The sequence below is a fragment of the Macrotis lagotis genome, chromosome 5 (genome assembly GCF_037893015.1).
Source record: "Macrotis lagotis isolate mMagLag1 chromosome 5, bilby.v1.9.chrom.fasta, whole genome shotgun sequence".
NCBI classification, from domain to species: Eukaryota; Metazoa; Chordata; class Mammalia; order Peramelemorphia; family Peramelidae; genus Macrotis; species Macrotis lagotis.
This window is the reverse complement of record NC_133662.1, coordinates 165,369,248-165,390,252: the sequence shown is the minus strand read 5'-3', so window position 1 is coordinate 165,390,252 and position 21,005 is coordinate 165,369,248. Positions and strand designations below refer to the sequence as shown.

The 21,005-nt window shown below is 35.5% G+C and overlaps 1 protein-coding gene across 1 annotated transcript in view; it reads right to left on the bottom strand.

Annotated features, from left to right (window-relative positions):
• MTHFD1L (methylenetetrahydrofolate dehydrogenase (NADP+ dependent) 1 like) overlaps positions 1-21,005 on the bottom strand; it is a 191,067-nt gene that overhangs the window by 124,272 nt on the left and 45,790 nt on the right. The window contains exons 9-11 of the mRNA XM_074187818.1: positions 14,464-14,546; positions 12,585-12,682; positions 10,157-10,330 (exon numbers count right to left, since the gene is read on the bottom strand). Of these exons, the coding sequence (XP_074043919.1) occupies positions 10,157-10,330; positions 12,585-12,682; positions 14,464-14,546 (355 nt within the window). The remainder of the gene's footprint in view (positions 1-10,156; positions 10,331-12,584; positions 12,683-14,463; positions 14,547-21,005) is intronic.

Here is a 21,005-nt window from a genome sequence, read left to right as displayed (position 1 = left end):
ATTCCTGGGTTCTTCAGATACTGACAGATGAAACGAGATTATGTAAAGTATTTGTAAAACTTTAAAACATTTATATAAATGTCAGTTACTGCTTATTATTACTATCAAAAGAAAACAGTTGAAATGATTCTGATATAATGTGTGATGAATGAAAAGTTTGAGATATAATTTCTGGGTAATTAATCATTTTATTAATTATGGCCAATGAATAATCAATAAAAGGATAGTCATTTGGTGGTCTTTTGTAAACCAGAGTTGAATCAGGACAGCCAATTGATGCTTATATGATCTTGAAAAATGAAAGTTCTTGACTTCAACCAGATGAGTGGTTAGCAGTTAATGAGAATAATGAATATCACAATGAGAAATAAACCTAATTCTAATGAGGGGTTAGGGGATTAGACTGACTAGGGATAGACCCTACTCAAGAGACCTACCCTTCATTTACCAAAGCCTTAATAGAAAACAATGGGCTTCCCCAGCTAGGTGGGGTCTGACAAGATTGAGGAGAATGTTAAAACCAAACTCATTAGCCCTATTCTTCAGGATATGATTTGACCCAGGAGAGAATGAGAAAACAGGAAGGGAAAGAATCCTGGATCTCTTCAAAAGTAGCAGGTTATTAAAATAGGAGAAATAATAATTTCTTTCAATAGTTATTGCATATTTTTGTCTATGTACTCAACTTTCCTTACCTTAAGGACTCTAAGACCCATTGCGGGGCTAGGATTGTGCTCTGATTATCTTAGCTGATTTAGAACAACTCAATGAAGGGACAGTAGTATTCTTTGGACCTAGCAGATACTTAATAAACTAATTTATTGAATAAAGATAGAGTGAAACCAAGGTAATTGCAAAAGAGTGGCAAGATAAAGTCAACATTAAAACAAACTTTAAAGGGGATAAGGAATAGATAATAGGGAATGGAAGAATGAACCACTTTTCACAGACTTGAACTTAGGAACAGCCAACTCTTGCTAGATAATTGCTAGAAAGAAAAGTGATGGGTAGAGAAAAAGACATTGCCAGATTAATCTTAAGACATTTTAAGACAAATAGGACATTTAAATATACCCAATAGAATGATAAAATGAAGTCTAAGGATTTTAAGCTGAATTCCAAACTAAGTGTGTAATCAGCAAAGGAAAAGACTTTGGGGGAACTGGTTGCCTACTGTTCCACTCCTGGGTAACCCCATTATATAGATGAACTATAGAATCACAGATTGTCATAGCAAACTAGCTCTCACCCTGGAGAATCTACTGGCAATACTCACTAGGCTAATAAAACTATCTGAGTGCTCCTGAGAATTCTGAAGAATTTCAAAACTACTAAGTATGTTGACATAATATCTACAACCACATCTGTTTATGTGCCAAATTCTAGAATCATGCCAACATCTTCAACCTAAAGGATACTCAGATCATAGTTCTGTCTTCCTTGTTGCCTACCCTTCTAGGAGTGACCTGAAGAGTTCTGAATTCTGTTCATTCATAGTCTTCTTGCAAAAACATATAAAGGAAAAAATGGTGGAGTTTAAAATTCTTCCAAGTTCATATCTGTGAGGTCTTTTCTTTTCACCAAGTAGAATCTGTGCTTCTTTTCAGCTATGTGACACTGAACATCATATTTTTCATTCCCAAGGAAATATTAGTATACTTGCCTAAGGGAGCCAAAAAGGGACACGCCTAGTTAGTGACCTCTTCAAAACTTGGACTAAAAAGACAATTTTAATTAGAAACATATTATTTCCCCATGTCTTTTGGGGCCATTTTTTTGCCATTGTTATTACAATTCAGCAAAAGTATGAAAGTAGGAAAAAAAAAAACAAAAAATGCCTTATATTAAGTGAAATAATGAATGATATTAAAAGGAAATATACTGAAAATATATCTGTTCATTCTTTACATGAATATTTTGCATCAAAATTTGGTGGGATTTTTAATAAATGAGTTTATATTTAATTCATTCTTAGTCTAGTATAAACAAGGTTATTATACAACATTTTATTATATAAAATAATATAAATATTATTATATTATATAGTACAAACCAGGTTATAGTACAAAACAGGTTAATTAACTAAGGAACTTTTGATTATGCTACCTCAAGGTCCTTCCTGTTGTGACCTTAGATTCTAGAAAGCTTTAACTCCTGGTTGGTCTTACCAGTCTAGAAAACCTTTGAAAATGTGACTGGTGATAGACTGTGTCTGTTGTCTAAAAGTAGCCTGGCTTTCAGAATGGTCAAGAATGATATTTTTTTTTTTTAGCTACAGTTTATCTCAATTCATTTATTAAGTTACAAAGTGATTTTTGTGGGGATGGAAAAAACACCTATACCTAAAATTACAAGTACATAAACCATAACCAATGTTTTATTGTGAACATTAAAACCACAATGATCACACTTTAACTTGGAATTATCAGTTTCCAGAATCAATTTTACTTTATTGTTTCTATGAAAGCAAGGTTCTTCTAAAATTAATGTGTAAGATAGCCAGGGGAAAGAAGATACTGAACTGACAAAAAATACTGTGAAGCTTTTAAGAAAACTAGTAGGATGTTTAATTACTAAGTATTCTTAACAATTCATTAAAACAGATCCCCAATAAGTTGTTTCAAATACTTAATACTTAGCACAATGACCTTGGGCAAGTGATTTAACTACCATGCCTTGCAAAAACCATGCATTGCTAACCCTTCAAAATAAAGAGTCCCATTTATTTGATAAGTTAGTCAGAGAATTCTTAATATATATATATATATACATATATATTATATAATTTTTAAAGGGATGAATAAAAGTTCAAACTGGTTGAAAAATTAATTACAAATTTCCAAATACTGTATGTTATCATCAATTTAATACTTCAGTCAGATCTGATCCTTCCCAGGTAACTCCCCATCAAATCACACTCAGGAAACTTTCTTTTAGGATGAATCAAGTATATTATTTATTATCAGACATTCTTTTAAGACCTGATCTTTAAGAAGAAAACCAACTACCTGTACTGGCTACAAGACCCTTTACATTTGCATTTCTTTTATAACACTCAGAAGTTCAAATTAAGTATAAAAAGTTCAAGGATCCCTGGGAGTAAGTCTATTATCTAAACACAGCTGTTGTGTTCTGCAGACAACAGAAAGCCAAGTGACCTGAGACAAATAAAGCCCAATAGAAAAAGCTACAAGAAAGCTGCAAAGACAGCTTTCAAGGCAGATTCAGTAGAATACCAAAACAAATGACTAAATAATGAAAAGCTTTTAGTCAAATCAATTATTTTTTTTAAGATAATTTAAGCAATTTAAGGGGGAAAACATGAGGGTTTAATTAGTTAACTGGTGTGGGGGGGAGAATCCCACTGATTGGTGCTAAAAACGAAAACATAACAAAAACCTAAGCAATTGGGGGGAATGTGGAATTAGAAAGTTCTGAGTTAATCCTCTTTACATACTTACTTCCTCTGTGAGTTCATTAGCCATGATTTCCCCATAGGTAAAATGGGAATAACACCTATCTTCCAGGGTTTTTGTGAAAGGAAAAGAAAAGTGAAGAAATATCTTCAAGTGTTTTATAACCAATACTCCATATAATTCTTGGCAATTAATTCATGTGTAGACCAAAAGTACAATTTTTCTGTAAATTTATTTTTAAAAAATCCAAATCATCATGAGTAAATATGTATTACAGTAAATATGTATTACAGATGTTATGTATGGTCTAAGTCCACGCACATGCATACACGCACACACCCATTATGTATACTATGAGTATGTATTATGGATCTTCATTACATCATATATATCATGTATATTCATAGCCATTCATACAATGTGTGTTTGTAAAAAGTCATCCTTTTATCTCTCACTATACAAATATATAATTAATAAAATGCTATTTATATTTCATATTACCAAGTAGCCCATATATTTCTCCCTCCTTACACACACACACACACACACACACACACACCATGCCTTTTAGCAGCAAACAAATAGAGATTAGTCCTTAGGGGTCAAGGGGGGGGGGACAGTGGAGGTGCCCAATCTGCTTGTGCTATGGGGTGGGGAATGAAGCAGGTAACTGCCAGAATCAGGGTGGGGGCTGTGGCAATGGTTAAACATGTGCATTATTAGATATTACACACTGAAGAGGGCCTACAGAAGGTCCTGATCCTGTGTGGAGCCCATGGTGAGCAAAGCAGGCTTTGTGTATATAGAGTAGAGCCCTCCCGCAAGGGCTAGCTGAGCTGTCTGGGGAAGGGCCAGAAACAACTCTTAAGCAATCCCAGAGGACTTCACAGAGAAAGTGCCAGGTCTTCTCCCTCCCAGACATAATTTAGGTAGGGTGCGCATGTGTGTGTGTGTGTGTGTGTGTGTGTGTGTGTGTACACTTAACCTTCTCAGATAATTTTGAAATTGGGATTTACAGAGGAGTTCACCTTTGAGTTCATCCTCTAGGAGTTCCCTATATTAATGAAATCACAAGAGGATAGTCTAAAGTACACAAGGAGGCACTTACGCATGTATCTATTTCACCTTTAAGGATCTCTCTCTCTCTCTCTCTCTCTCTCTCTCTTTCACTCACTCTAACATATTGTGGATATAGTATGAGTCTAGTTCTCAAACCAAATTCTTTCTTGTTAAAGTAACTGGGAAAATATGTAAAACTCAAGAGCCCTTAAGATTCTCTGGCATATTTCCCTGAACAATTCCCAGTGCTTTTAGTTTTGTCAGGCAAAGCAAATAAAGAGATGTGTAGGTGTAAACACCATGAGATGTGGAGCTGATGAAATACAGATGATCTTGACTGATCGAGAAATTCCAAAGTTTAATCTGTTCAGCATTTAGGTTATCTGTACTATAGTTTCTTGGAGAAATAATTCATTGTTCTAAAATTCAATAAAATTTAAAAAATGCAAAAGTGAATTTTAAGATCATTGAAGAGTATTTAAATAGTTCTATCTTGAAATCTGAAAATATTGAATGGGGTAATGCATTACATTATAATGATGAAATGAACTATTAGTAAACTATTCAATAAAGACCAAATTTTCCATTAATGATCCATCAGAAATCAAACGATTACACTGCTACACATTGGGGCTGCTAGGTGGTACAGTGGATAGTGTGGGGCCTGAAATCAGGAAGACTTCTTTTCCTGAGTTCAAATCTGAGCTCAAGACACTAGTTGTGTGATTCTGCACAAGTCACTTAACCAACCCTGTTTGCCTCAGTTTTCTCAGCTTAAAATGAACTGGAGAAAGAATGGCAAACCACTCCAGTATTTTTGTGACCCAAAGAGTCAAACATGACTAAAAACAAAAAATGCCCGAACACCAAAAATTACTATCTCTCTCTCTCTCTCTCTCTCTCTCTCTCTCTCTCTATATATATATATATATATATATATTTGATGCCCTTGTAAAACAGAACATCTGTTAAACTAATCCTGAAAATACTTTAAGAAAGTTGTAAATTATGATATGGTTTATTCAATCACCCTTCTACCCCTCCCCCAAAGAAACATTTTAGTCCCTTTGAGCAATTGTTTCCCATAACACTACAGCTATATAATCATTTATTTAAAAAAAATGGCAGAACCCTACAAGCTTTAATGCTGTTGCAGAGGAAAACTATATCTTCAAAACTATCTGTTGGAATACCCTTGTTCACTGTACTAGATATGTAATTTATATGTTTTGAAAGTTTCCTTTGAGGAAGGCAGCTAAGGCTCAAATAATAAAAAGTTAAAAAAAAAAAAGAGAAGTTGCTCTCTTGAGATTAAACACATTCATTCAGATTTAAGTTACAGACACACATGCTCTTTTGTTATATTTAATAGAGTGTCAGCAATAGTACAGACCAGGTACTGCAGTCTAACAACTAGCTATATCACTCTTTAACTTGGGGCAACATGAATAACTGTGGCTTGTGAGCCAGACTTTGTTCTGCAGCAACCTTGTGCAGCAAGTGCTACTGGGGGTCCACTGTCATTCTCAGGAGAATGTCAAATCTGATGACTAAATATCATCATATATGTGTGAGAGTTTCTTGGGCCAGCTTGTGACTCCTCAGAGCAGATGCCAAAGCAGCCCTAGTCTGATGTCATTTTACATATTTTATGGCTTTCAAATTCACTCAACAAACATTTATTTGTACTAGGAAAGGCACTATACTAGGTCTGGGGATAGAAATAAATAGAGATCTTGCTGGCAAATAAAGCAATATATATGAAAGAGCAAAAACAACTGAACAAGTCACTGTGATAGAAAGGAGAGTGAGTTGAGAAAATGAGTGAGTGTAAGGGAGGGTTGTGGGCAAAGATGAGTATTCTGAGCAAGTCATTTAACCCTAATGACTCTGCACCCAGGGCTATCTCAAGTCTGACCCATATGTCTTCACTGGACTCAGATAGTTCTGAGAAAGTAAGGCTGGTGACTTAGTACAACATCCAATTCATGTGCTTGTCATGGCACCACCTCCCTGCTGTCATGACTTTCTTCAAAAGACAAAAGACAAACATCATCATGAAAATTTTAATGAAGAAATGACTTCATTTGGGGAAGGAAAATGAGGGAAAATCTTCAGATAACATATGAGTGAGGTTTTGATGCATGGGACAAACTTCAACAGAACATAAAGAAAGAAGAAAAGGGGAAAATCTCTTCCAAGCAAGAGTAATTATAATGACCTTCTATGTTAGAGGTGGAAAGATTAGGGGAGTGTACATGAAGGAGATTAGGATGTGCTATACCTGAAGATGTAGCTGAAAAAAATATTATCCTCAGGTGGCCAATCTGATGGGGAGTTTGAAAGTCAGGCTGCTTCTTGGACAACAGACACATTCTCAAAGGTTTTCTAGATCAGGAGCACCAACTAGGACGTATACCTTTTTGGGCAAAGCTTTTTACAATCCAAGGTCCGAATGAGACATCGTAAGAAGACAAACCTTAAGCTAACAGAAACAGAGTAGATAGACTGTGCACCTTACTGTAAAGTATAACTACATAGTTCATTAAAGTATACATATAAACATATGTGTATATACCTACACATACACATTTGGTATTTTTGTTCAAAAGTTTTATATGTATCTCCAATGACAGGCCTCAAGATAATGACATATGAATAAAGGTTGAAGGAATGAGGTAATTTTTAGCCTGCAAAATGGCTAATGTTTACATATCATTTTGGCTTTTTTTTTTTGGCTATTATTTAACTTGATCTTTACAACAATTTTTTGAGGTAGCTGCAATTATTATCCTCATTTTATAGAGGAAGAAATTGAGTTCAAGAGGGGCTAAGTAATTTGCCCAGCCATACAGCTGATTGAGGCAGGATTTGATCTCAGGTCTTCCTAACTCTAATTCTAATATTCTAAGAAGAGAAAATTTAGGGAGAATAAGATAACTGTCTCCAAAGACAAGCCTTTCTAAAAGTCTTAGTGCGTTTTATCCTGTGATAGATTTAGGGATATTGTAGCAACACCCTATATTTTAAATATTTTCACCAGGGAGAAGAATTAAAATTATTCTAGTAATATTGGGTATAAGAGGTCCAGATACAAGTTTGGGTTTGATGTAAGGACAAAAACTCCAAAAATTAGACTGTCAGAAAGGTGTAATGAATGGGAACCCTGAAGAGGTGAGGGGTTCTTTCACTTTGGGGTCTTCAAGCAGAGCCTGGATGTCCAGGTGCATAGAAGTTAAAAGAGTAAAATTCTGATATGTATATAGTGGACCAATAGGAGCCCTGTGGAATGGGCTGCCCTGGAAAACCTACAGTGGAGTTTTTTCTTCCTCAAGATTTTCCAATGGGATGTGTGAATTTTCTAGGGTATATTGCAGACTGAACCACATTTCCAAGAATATTCTCATTCCTTTCTCTTTCTCTCATGGCTTCCAATATTCCAATGCTGGTATAGCTTTATGTATTATTAAAACCTAGGTTCCAAATAATATTCATTTTTGGTTTTTGCAAGACAATGAGGTTAAGTGACTTGCCCAAGGTTACACAGCTAGGTAATTGAGAGCCCGAGGTTGAATTTGAACTCCAGTCCTCTAGACTCCAGGGTCGGTGCTCTATCCATTTTGTCACCTAGCTGCTCCTTACGCATTTCATTATAGAAATTTTCCATGCTGAGCTGAATGGAACATCCTTGAAACACATGTCCCAGGGTTTTTTTTATTTACCATCAATGAAAGAGATCAAAGACAGGAAAGGAGAAAGTAAGGAAGTAAAGAAGAAAAGGATGAAAACTTCCACCTATTTAAAAAACTTTCCACAACAGTTAAAGTACATGTAGGTAAACTGAGTTGACTGTAGCTTAATGAACAAGGCTTTGTAAATATCAAGGACTTTTTATTACTACTCATATCTCTAATGCAGCCAGATCTAGTCTTCTGAGTTTTAGTCCATATCACCAATTGCCTATTGGACATTTCCAAAGGAAACCTATAGTCATCTCTACTCAATATGGCCCAAACAGAATTCATTATCAATAACTATCTTCTAACTTCCCAGCTTCTGAAGAGGGCATCACCAATTCTTCCAGTCACCCATATTTACAAGATGGCATCCTTGCCTCTTTACTCTCCTTCATATCTTTTGTACCCCATGGTCTCCCTTCTCTTCAATTCTTTCATCTTCCACATATTTTTTATGGCATCAGTATAAACAAGTCACACTCCTATATAAAAATGTTCTAGAGATTCCTATTGCCTCAAGGGTAAAACCAAAGCAATCCTGTTTGGCATTTAAATTAAAATCAATGTAAATAAAATGTTCTATCACAAAATAATTAAAAGTTAATATTGGGGGCAGATAGGTGGTGCAGTGGATAGAGCACTGGCCTTGGAGTCAGGAGTACCTGGGTTCAAATATGACCTCAGACACTTAATAATTACCTAGCCGTGTGGCCTTGGGCAAGCCACTTAATCCCATTTGCCTTGCAAAAAAAAAAGTTAATATTGGAAAATTACAGATAAAAGCCCAGTTCCAAAGAAGAGATATGAGAAGATAGCCCTACAAATTTGCTGAGGTTAGAGATTCTTGGATGAAACACAGTGGAAGTGCTTTTTAGACTTTTTAATGCATTGATGAATATTGCTAATTTCCCTTTTATTTTTCATTTTTTTTCTTTAAAAAGTATTATTTATTAAATGAGATGACTGTCTGGGAGGAGGGTAGTGAGAGATAATGGGAGAACTGTGATACGATAAAAAATCAATCTGGTCTTCTCCAGTCTGCATTTCCAGGATTGTTATCACTACTCACCATCTGGCTAACTCTTAACCTTTCCTGCAACTACTGCCATATGGGCTATGTGATATTTTCCCCATCCTACATTCTACCTCTAGACTCAGAGCCTTTGATCAATCTATCCTCTATGCCTCATATGTACTTCACATATCTGCCATTCACAATTCCTAACTTCTCTCAAAGATATATACTTACAGTGACCATATACTTCACAACTAAAAACCAAATACAGTAGGATGTGAAAACTTAGGGATAGTTTGTATATGACCTGGACAAGATAAACTATATTTTTTCATTACGAAAAGGGGACTCAGGTTCAAAGATAACAGAGTTAAACCTTCAGAATGTCACTTTTCCTGACCACCATGTGAGCACTTGCCTTGTGTGAGTCCAGTATTTGAACAATATGGCCAGTCCACTGGAGTTGCCCTCTTGGCAGAAGAATTTGAATACTTGAAAGTTTAGTTCAAGAAAGGTAACAAAAGGTAGTGAGGTTTTGAACAACGTTCATCTAATTGCAAGTCTAGTGCTCTTTCTACTGGTCTTTCAGTTAGTATATACTATCCACTAGGGCAGAGAAATAGCTTCATTTTATAAAATGGAGCATCATGAGGCTATTGGTTAAAGCAAGATTCTTTTTATGTAAACTTTGAATGATATATAGGGGCTCTTTTTCTCAAAATTCAAAAACAAATATTATTGTATACTGCCTACAAACCACTGCATACGTTTTCAAAGTAAATGAAATGAACAAAGTATTACCTAGTTGAAAAACAAAAAGATAAACATAGAGTGAATTTGAATTTCATAGAAGACAAAGTGCTTAAGTGGGAATATTTTTTGAGGACAAGATGACATTAAAAAGGAGGGTAGGTTAATCACGGTCTTACCCAGCAACTAAGATGTATTTTCCATCTGCTTGATCCTTTAGCCTTTCTAAAAGGGACAAGCGTATTTTGGCTTTGCTTTGGCCATAGATTTCAATTTCATCTGCAAGCAATCCTATTTCCTTGGCAAGGACATCAACAGCTTTTGGAGTCTGTCCTCTGGAAATCTCAATGTCACTGGAAGAAAAAAACAAACACAAGACAAGGAACTTCTCAGCCTAGGTGGTCGACAACACAGCGCAAAAACAAGTCTTAGGCCACTATTATCTGTTTAGGGCTTTTCCCCACAAGCAACATGCCCAATATATTATTTATATCACTCTTTGTTCTGAAGGATACCTAAACCTGTGCTTTGAGTAGATCCTTTTATGTTCTTTAGACATTCACATATCAAAGGTTACTTAACATTTTTATAATGGTTCAGTCACATGCATCCCTTCCAGGTTTAAGGATACAAAGTTGGGGGGCAGCTAGGTGGTGTAGTGGGGGGCAGCTAGGTGGTGTAGTGGATTAAAGCACCGGCCTTGGAGTCAGGAGTACCTGGGTTCAAATCCAGTCTCAGTCACACCTAGCTGTGTGGCCTTGGGCAAGCCACTTAAACCCATTTGCCTCGGAAAAACCCTGGAATTTCATTTTACATGTGGATCATTTGCTTTCTTTTTCCTACATGTATTGTCCCCTCTCAGTAGAATGAGATTTCTGAGAGCAAAAACTACCTTACTTTTTTCCATTTGGATTTTCAGTGCTAAGAAGAGTGCTTTGTAATGGGTATCTGCTTAATACATCTTTTCTTTTCTTCTTTTTTCTTAAGTCTCATTCTAAATGCAAAAAATATGCTTCAAAATAATTTATTAACAGCTTAATTCAGATAGAGAAGTAGTGAGGCAGAGTGGATACAGGGCAAGTCTCAGCTTCGAGAAAACATGTTTGAAGTCTGGCCTTTGACATGTATTTACTGTGTAAATCCACATTTAGCTAAGTCACCTAATGTCACAATGCTAGCAGGAAACTTTGATGATAAGAATCATAAATTTAGAAGAGACCCTTAATAGCCCAACCCCTTCCTTTTACAGATGAGGAAACTGAGGCTGGGAAAGGTTAAATTATTTCCCCTAAGATCACTTATGTAGTAAAGGGCAAAAAGATGAGACCCACACCCAAACTTAATGCTCTTTTCAGGATACCACAGTGGGTCTTTGAAGGCAGTGTAATTTACAGAGCCTTTGCCAGTGTTCACAGAGAACGTTTTTTTGCTTGTGTGTTCCATGCACCAAGGAAATCACAAGTCACTGGCAAAAAAGCTAACAAACAAAAACACTGATCAATTTCTCATTTAGTTAATCCAGTTTGGATTGTGCCTAGAGAATACTGGGAAAACCACAGAGCCGATCAAATCTAAATCTCTGTAAGAACAGTGACATTCTGCCAAAGTCACACTATTACAGCTCTTGTGATTTCCCAGCGTGCCACTCAGCCTGCTCCAAATAGGTAATGAATCTTCTCTAATCTCCTCTCTAACTCTGCCCTTCCTACGGCTATAGACAAGTTCATCTGTTAGCCCCAACGTCAAATCCTACCCCTCCACCGTGGCTTCCCCCTACTGTATGATTAATTTAGTGAAGGATATGAAGCCAGCCACATCCTACAGGGGGTCTACTACATGTTAGGCATGCAGAGGGCGTGAGATCAGAGTGGAGGATGGAGGATAAACTTACTCACTGAAGCAGAAAAGACAGAATGATACCTAAGGAACAAAAAGTCCAAAATGAGCTCCACAGACCTATGATGCATGGAAGAGTAGAGCAATACATGTCCCTCTGTGGACCTAATCAAGTTCCTAGCATGCTTATTTCTTCCTACTTCTTCCTTTTATCCCTCTCTATTCCAACATTTTTTAATCCTCTGAATCCAGTAATGTTAAATCAGTAAGACAGAATTTTAAAATTCTTTAAAAATTATTTTCTAACTCCATGCTAGCTTCATTTAAAATTTTTTATGACATAAAAATTCCCTCAATATGTCTTGGTTTCAGGGGCACAGGAGGCCAAAAATTGCAAAACAAATTAATGCATCTTTAAAAGAAAAAAATTTTACTTTCCAAAGGTTAATACAGAGATTTATTGGTTGACAAGAGATAGCGAATCTACTATAAAACTCAGTGAAGGACTCTATTTTTGTATAAACCTGCTAACTACAATAGGTAAAATGACTTTCTGCTAGAAATACTACACAGTTTCAAACAGGGAGCTTACAAAGGTAATGATTTTAGGTAATAGAATTTTTTTTAACTACCAAGAAAGACTAACTTGGCTATATTACTTATTAAGAAATGACAAATAATACAAGGCAAATAGGGGAAATAAATGATGAGCTTCCAAATCACATAATTAGAAAACACATCTAGATATCAGAATAAAATATATTCTTTTACCTTGGTACTGGTGAGAGTGGCTGAAGTTTCAAACATCGGAGCTTCCACCTTCTGTACTGTTGCTCCCGAAGCCACCTCCTCCCACTGTTAATTACATTCTTGATAAAAGGAATAGAAAAAGTTCTACATTTTAAAAATCATAAGCTATACTTAAATACAAAGAATGTGAAAATACTTAGAGAAGCTAAAATATCACATTAGTAAATATTTTCTTCTTAACAATCTTCCAAGGTAGATAAAAGTAGTCTAAATACTAAAAGATAAAGCTTCCTGCAACATATTTAGAGTCTGCAGGATTTTGACTGGGCTGGGGTGGGGGTGGGGGCTGGGAGAGGAGGGATTGTGTAGCTAAGAGGTTAAAAAAATTGTACAAGCTGTATACTGTTAGCAAAAATTAAAACAGGATCAGGCAAAAAGATAATGAGCAAGTTGCCTTCAAATGCAGTTATTCCATGTTTAGTTTGCCAGTACTACATATTATGGAAGTAATTCTCTTTTCCTACATCCTAGGGTTTTTTGAGGAGTGAAGGGGAAATGTGGAAAGCACCTTTACTTTAACTTTTATTTGCTAAGACGCTTTTCCTGCCCCACAAGAATAGTGGAAACATAAAGTTATTGAGGCAGGAGGGGTTTAAGTGGAGGTTTGACAGAAGTAAAGAGTTAAATTTTACAGATAGGATCTGCTCTTTTATTATTATTATTTTTCAAGTTTGTTGCTTGAACTTCAAAAGGGTGAAAAATAGGATACAAACAACGGGTTTATGTGTCTACAAATGTCCCTTCCAATCTCTCAACCTCTGTCCATTCAATCACCACTATCTCAAATACTTTCAGTAAGACTGTATTCTCATGAGGAAAATTAAAAATAACAAATCAGCAAATTACTTTGGGTCAGATGCTTCACAATTCTTGTTATTCGTATTTGCTTCCTTTCAAAGTGAATTAAGAAAGATTTAAGATATATGTATGACTACAACGGGGGTAGGCTGGTCACATTTCAAGATCAGAAGCTATCAGCCCCCCAATTCCTCCACTGGTATCCATTAAATACCAGGAGATCAAAGAGGGATACCTCTAGCAAGCTGGATGGATACCATATGGAGGATGTGCAGGAAGACACAGACAAGAGTTACACAGGATAATGAAGGTTAGGGTTCTAAAGGACAGGGGGCATCTGTGCCCTGGAGGAAGTATTCTCACATCTGTCCTGTTTTTCCCACAATACTGGAATATTTGGCCAGCAAAAGGTAAAAGGTCTAACATTAGGAAAAAACTTTGATGGGGGGGGGATAGAAGTGCATAAAAAGGAAGATATATTTGTCTCCAAATCCAAAAGTTACATCTAAATTATTCTTGACTTTCTAATACTCTAATGAGGAATAACAACTCATAATCATTCTCCCTCCCTCTCCCCCATCAAAAGAATACAAGGTTGCAATAAATGGTCAACACAGATCACTGCTGATAAGCTTACCTGTATAGAACATACACTCCCACAATACAGCTGTCCCTTTTTTAAATACTTATACTTCCAGAATAGTAGTGTATACTGTATACAGTATATTCAAGGTTATACTTAAGGACAGTTACTGAAAGGACACCCTATTACTGTTTTATTAAAGATTTACAGTGTTCAATAATAATATTGTATTGTTTTGTGGTTTAAAAGTTTCACCTGCTTATGGTTCTTGTAAAGAAAATAGAAATGAATCATATTTTGTTTCTATAACAGCTATCCATCCAATTTAGATCTCAGGTTTCTTCTCTTGTAAAGAATGTCACTGCCAATTACTGGGAACACAGCACTGACAACAAAGAAGAATCAATCTGCGCCTTGTCAAACATGCAACCCAGTGAACTGAGTGAAAGGCAAACAAACCTGAATCCTCAGAGCTGCTGCAAGGAGACCTACATCATCTTCTACAGTCAAGCCACCGAACTGAACACCATATTCATGCTTCTCTGCAAAATGTTGGGAAAAAACATCATTGTGAAAGTTTGTTCTGATGAATGAATAATCCTTAAGAAGGTAGTCACAGGCATAGTCAATAACCTAGCAAGAGATTTATGATTCTGGGGATAGATTACATCAGGTCAGCAAAAAGAGGTCAGAATTTAAATCTCTAATTCAGACCTCTTCCAATATAATAAAACCATGGCTGGCATGGGTATTTAATGAAATACCCCTTACTCAAGTTTTTAGCTATGAAAAAAATTGAAACAGTGCCATTTATTCAGTGATATAAGCTTTTCTTCTATTAACTAAATAAAACATACAAATTTCAGAAAAATTTATTAGCACTAAAACCTTACCACGGAGAAATATATTCCATTTGTTCACTAAGCAAATTCCTTTGAGCAAGATTGAGTATTATATAATTAGAATTGTTCATTTAAAAATATGATTAAATTAGAGCTACAGCTAATTGCCCAAAACAATAAAGCAGGACTTTTACTATAACAAAAACAATTCAAGTGAAAACTCTGAGTGACCTATACCCTACAGAGTGAAATTCTTCAATTAGAATGGCTCCCCTGACAAGGAATTTCAGTCCTATCAGAAACTGCTTTGTTCTTTACTAGACAATGTAAATAAACTAAGAGACTAGGTTCTAGAATACAAAGTTAAGCTATAAGGCACCCTCTTCAATAATAAACCAAAAAGAAAAAGGGAAAAAAATGGGAAGAGGTCAGAAGGCTTAGTCAACAGGGAACAGGTTTGCTTTGAAAATCTCAACTTGAATCACAAAACTGACCTGTCTTATTTTTCCATCAAAGCAGGATATAAAAACTATTAAATTTAGAAGCTTTTTGGCAAAAATATCAGTCTATACCGACTCTCTTTTTTTCCCTTTAAAGTTTTTAAAATCTCTTTCATTACTTATGAGTGTGTAGAAAAAATTCAGGTCACCTTAGCCCCCTTATGGATTTTTTTCTATGATACCATGCTCTCCTGCTTCTCCTACCTCTCTACCCACTCCTCGGCTGGCTCTTGCCCAGTAACCATGGGTTTCCCCAAGGGACACATTTTCCGCATTAAAATGTCATGACTCCTACCATTAGAACATGAATTCCTTGAAAGAAACTGTTTTTACCTTTCTTTTTTTTTCCCCTGGTGTTTTGCAGAGAGCTCAGAGATTAGTGAAGGTTTGTTATATACATATATATTCTATACAAACATTCCAGTGATAAATATAATTAAAAGTAAATAAATAATATTTTCATGGCACCTCTGATGAAGGAAAAAATATCGACTATGGTCATGCTCTGAAATAAGGATCTTTTTTTTTTTTTGCTTTGAATCTATTATGCTCTTAAATTATCCATTTTGCTGACAACATATTGGAAGAAACAGCACAAAATACATGAAGTGAATGTTTTTGTCAGATTTCTTGAAGGCATTAGAAAGTCCCTCCCTCAGGTATTGTGTGAAAATTAGCAGCCTTTCACTTTTATAAATTATCTTTAGGAAAAGGACAGAAGTCCAGTTGGCTTCACCTCTAGAGATTTGGGCTCCAGGCCTCATCCACCCACCAGTGAAAAGAAATGTGCTATTCTCATTCTTGTCCTCGTCTGTTTAAATCATAAAGCTGGGAGTGGGGAGTGTAAGTCCGTGGAGGATGATGCCCACAGAATGAAATTGCTTCTTTCTAATTTATCTTTCTTCTTCCTCTTCCTTCCCTTCCCTGTAATAGATATACTTCTAAGCATGGTCCCACAGGTGGTAATGTGGAAAATCTTTCATGCTCTTTTCCATATAATGTTCCATTTCTTTTAGTTTTTAATGCCTTTCCCTTCATGAAACTTCAGGAACATGTACGAGCTGCCTGCATTTATGTATTATAAGCACAAAGTAGTTAATGAGACATTCTTAGCAAAAGAATTAAATCATCCCACAAATAACCCCAAATTTTTTTCACGGCAAGTAATTAGTATTATCTTCATTTAGAAAATTTAAAAAACTGAGTTGAGAAAATTCAACACAGTTAACAAGAAATGACTAACATGTATATGTTGTTCTCATTAGTCTTTTATCCAAGCAGAAGTCAATCAAGTAAGCAAGCAAACACCAAGTTTCTATTATGTGTCAGACACAAACAATGGTAGTAGATACAAAGACAAAATTAAGACAGTCCCTGTCTTCAGTTTACATTCTACCAAGGGGGAAGATCTCTGTCAAAGACAGAGACACTCTGTCTTTGTCTCTCTGTCTCTGTCTCTCTCTCTCTCTCTCTCTCACACACACACACACACACAGACAGACACACACACACACACACACACACACACACACACACACACACACAGACACAGACAATAGCATCTGGGAGGATTGTGCATAACAATGTTATAGGTGAACATGGAAGGAAACCTTAGATTCCAAGACTTGGAAGACAAAGAGCATTACAAGCATGGGGGAGAGAGCCAGTGCAGAGGCTTGGAGAGATGAGATATGAGTATTATGTGCGAGTAACAACAAGGGGGGCCAGTGTAACTGGGTCAGGTCCAGATCTTTAGAGCTATTATATCATGCAGTCTTACAATACAGGCCAGCAAATTATTTTAAAAGATAATCTTTCATTTGTAATCTTTCTCATATTAACTGATTTTTTGGAAGGTTTTATTCCTTTTTTTTAAGGATAACATATTGCAAGGTTTTTCCTGGAAACATGAGCAGCTTTTACCCCGGTCACTAACAGATACTGGTTGTTTTGAGATCACCCATGGAACTTTGCCAGCACAATAAATGAAGTGGGAGGGACCAAGACAAATTCCTTTGTCCAACTGCCATCTCTGTTTCATAGAAACACTTTAGCTTTTTATTTGATTTGGCTGTGGGTGCTTTCCTTATCAAGAGAAAGAGAGTTTGGGTGAACACAGAATGAACCTTGTTTAGTCCAGGTCTGCTTCACTCTGTATGGGCCATATAACTCTGCAACATTTATACAAGACCAGAAATTACTAAAATGTAGATGCTGTACTCATTAATACAGAAAAAGGGCTTTTGATTAAGTGTAATTTTCAAAAAGGAGAATTTTAAAGAGTACTCTAAAAGATTCTAGAACAAAAATCAAAAGGAGCAAAAGGAAATTTTATAATGGAGTTTTGAAATGGAAGTAGAATTACAACAAAAAAACCCCCCAACAACCACAACTTTATAAAATTTAGAGTGCTTTCATTAATCCCAGAAGTAGGGAAGATGCAAATCAGAAAGGTGGAAAGAAAATTAGTAACAATCTCAACACTAATATAAATAGGGATTTTCAGAATCATGGATAAAGGAAACCATTGGCATATTTTTTTTAAAGTATAAAACTTTAAAACTGAAAAGTAGAAATCAAATAATATATGAAAAAAATCCATGAAAACATTTTTTAGGTTTTTTTTTTTTTGCAAGGCAAATGGGGTTAAAGTGGCATGCCCAAGGCCACACACAGCTAGGTAATTATTACGTGTCTGAGGCCACATTTGAACTCAGGTACTCCTGACTCCAGAGCTGGTGCTCTATCACTATGCCACCTAGCTGCCCCCAGTCCATGAAAATATTTAAGATAAATTCTATATATTTCTATTTATTTCCTTTTTTTTGCTGTTTATATTTATATATGCACTTATTGACCCTCCACCTTTAGAATAAAAGAGGCAAGTAGAAAGGCATTTCCTCTTATTCAAGTTGAATCTATTAGAATTGGAACACCAATCAATCAATAAGCACTTAATATGTGTGTGTGGGGGGAAGCATACAAGTACACAGAATGGAAACATTTTCTATTTGTAAGCAATTAGAATTGAGAATATTACTAACTTTATCCTCCTTTCTTATAGAAAGTAGTTAATTAAGAACAAGACAGGGAGACAGGACACTGAGCGGATGGACCAGGAAAGACCATGTAAAAAATGTACAGGAGTCATATCTTAAAGGAATGTAGTGTTTCTGTAAGGTGACAGTGAGGAGAGAGTGAATTCTAGCTTGTGTGTGACTGCCATTGTGAAGACTTATATATGGGAAGGGTCTTCAGAGCATGTTAATTTGGTTATGTTGAGAAGTGTGGAAGGCAGAATAATGTTGAGGCTAGAAAAAGTCAAGTCAAACTGAGAATAACTTTTGTATATGCACAATTCTTGCTATGGCTTTGCAATACTAATCTTTTCTAAAAAGCTAGGAGACAGATCACTAGTACATTTGGAGAGAATAGTTTTCGGTTGTGTAATATTGTGGAAAGCCAGAATTAAGAAGTGAGAAAAGAGAAAGTGTAGACAGAGAGTACACACAGCTTTTTCTAGGAGTTTGTCTGAGGGAGGAAAGAGAGATCTGGTTTATGAGTTTGATTGAGTGGTAGGTATTAGTGAAAGTTTTTGAAGGACTAGGCAGAGTTGGGCATGTTTAAAGGCAACAGAGAAGGAACTAGCAGAAAAACTTACACTGCAGGTTAAGGAAAGATAGGGAATGATTTAGGATAGAGAAGGTAAGGAGATGAAATGATTTTTTAAAATTTAAAATCACAAAATAAATACTATCCAATGTCCCCTTAATTTTCCAGATCTTTTTTCATTCTTAAAATTCTCAGGTATTATTTTAAATATCAAATGATATTCAGCTAGTAGGAGGAAAGATAAACCCAGAAAGCTATTTTTATGATTTTTTGGAAAAGGACATTTAAATTTTAAAGGCATAATTGTACATATAATTCTTAGAGCTGGGAAAGGCCTTTGCCTAAAACTCATATGTATGCGATACACACAAAAAGAAGAGAAGGTCAAATACACTGATGGTCACTGTTTTCTCTTGGAAACCAAAGACCCTAATAGAGACTTCAAATGACTTAAATAAAATTTTTTTGGTAGGGAATGTCCAGAGGAGAAATCATCCCTGATAGTGAATGATTAATGAGAGGATAGACATTTAAATGAGGGGAATGGGCTAAGTCTTCAGCATCTCTTGCTAAGAACTTGATTTCCTCATGAGAATTAGCAGCCTCCAGAAATCTACACAGAGAAATCCATCTCCACCCAGACCACTCTGCTTGGTTTTCTCCTTCATGAACTGGTTCATTCTAAACTCCAATGAAGGGATGAAAGGAAATGGCCTCATTATTCTCTCGGGGCAAAAATTTACCCAGATTAGTTTCTGTTATACTTCAAACAGAAATAATGTCTCCTGGTTGGGCAAGGTCCTACCTAAAAATGGTATATAAGCCAGCCCAAGGATTAGGGCAATTTCCCCTATCAGTCATGTCCTTCGGAGACTGGCTGACTGATTTACAGGGGCTGGTCCCTGAATGAGGAAATAATTCTGGACCCCAATTAAAAATGGGTTATTTATATAATAGAAAATAATAACTTCTCTCAGCTGTGTCCTCTGGGTCCATCTGAATATACTTCAACTTTCACTGAATTTTTTACATTACAAACACTATTATAGTGAGGTCACAGAAAATTTCCAAAGTTTTAATTACAACATTTTGAAATAATTCTTATAATAACTGATCCCTAAACATCTTAATATCCCTGTTTAAAAGTATAAATGTTTGTTTCATAACATAACACAATGATAAGGTTCAACAAGCAAGGTGGAATGATTTTTCAAATGTATAAATTCTGAGATACTAGCCATATGGGACCTTTCTTCTGAGATTAGTTACTCAATAAAATAGCTCTATAGAATTACTTTATCATAAATCACTATATCCCATTTATTTCTTATGGAGAAAAAATAGTAAAGATTAGAGTGAAAATTCCATTATAAAACTCTTGTCTTCACCCAATCATACATTTATTAAAAAAAACAACCCAAAACGCCATCTCTTCCTGGGAAGAAGTTTCTAGTTGCTGACTGGAAGAAATATAAATACTTTTTTCTTTAAGAAAGAACCTGAAGTTTTCTCAGTGATTTTCAGGGGTGAGTAGGAAATAATATTTTTCTTCAATAACTTACTGTCTAAATTTCATACATCTTAAAAACTGCTAAAGTTAAAATTTTACCCCATTACGGTTGGGATCATATTACCTTTATGATGGTTGAGGACACTATTTCATTGTTAGATTTTCTTTGTTTTAATTATCATCCAATCTTATTTAAAAAAATTAAGCACAAAAACCTTAGGATATTGCTGAGTCTGAGACACTTCAAACTACATGTGAAAAAGTAAAAATGGCAACTACATATTTTTGAATTTGTGTTTCACAGAAATCCACACCCACTCTATAAAGCCCAAAAGGAAAGTCAATGCAATCACCAATTTGGGTCCAAGTGAACTTAAAATGAACTTTTAATGATCAATCTATTGAGAGAACTCTAAAAAATAACAAAACTTTGACATTCCTAAATTATCTGTTCAAGGGGAATTTTTCAGATTAAATTCTAATCTTTCAGAGATACCAATAGAAACTAGATTCTTTTACAAGGAAAATTTGCACAAA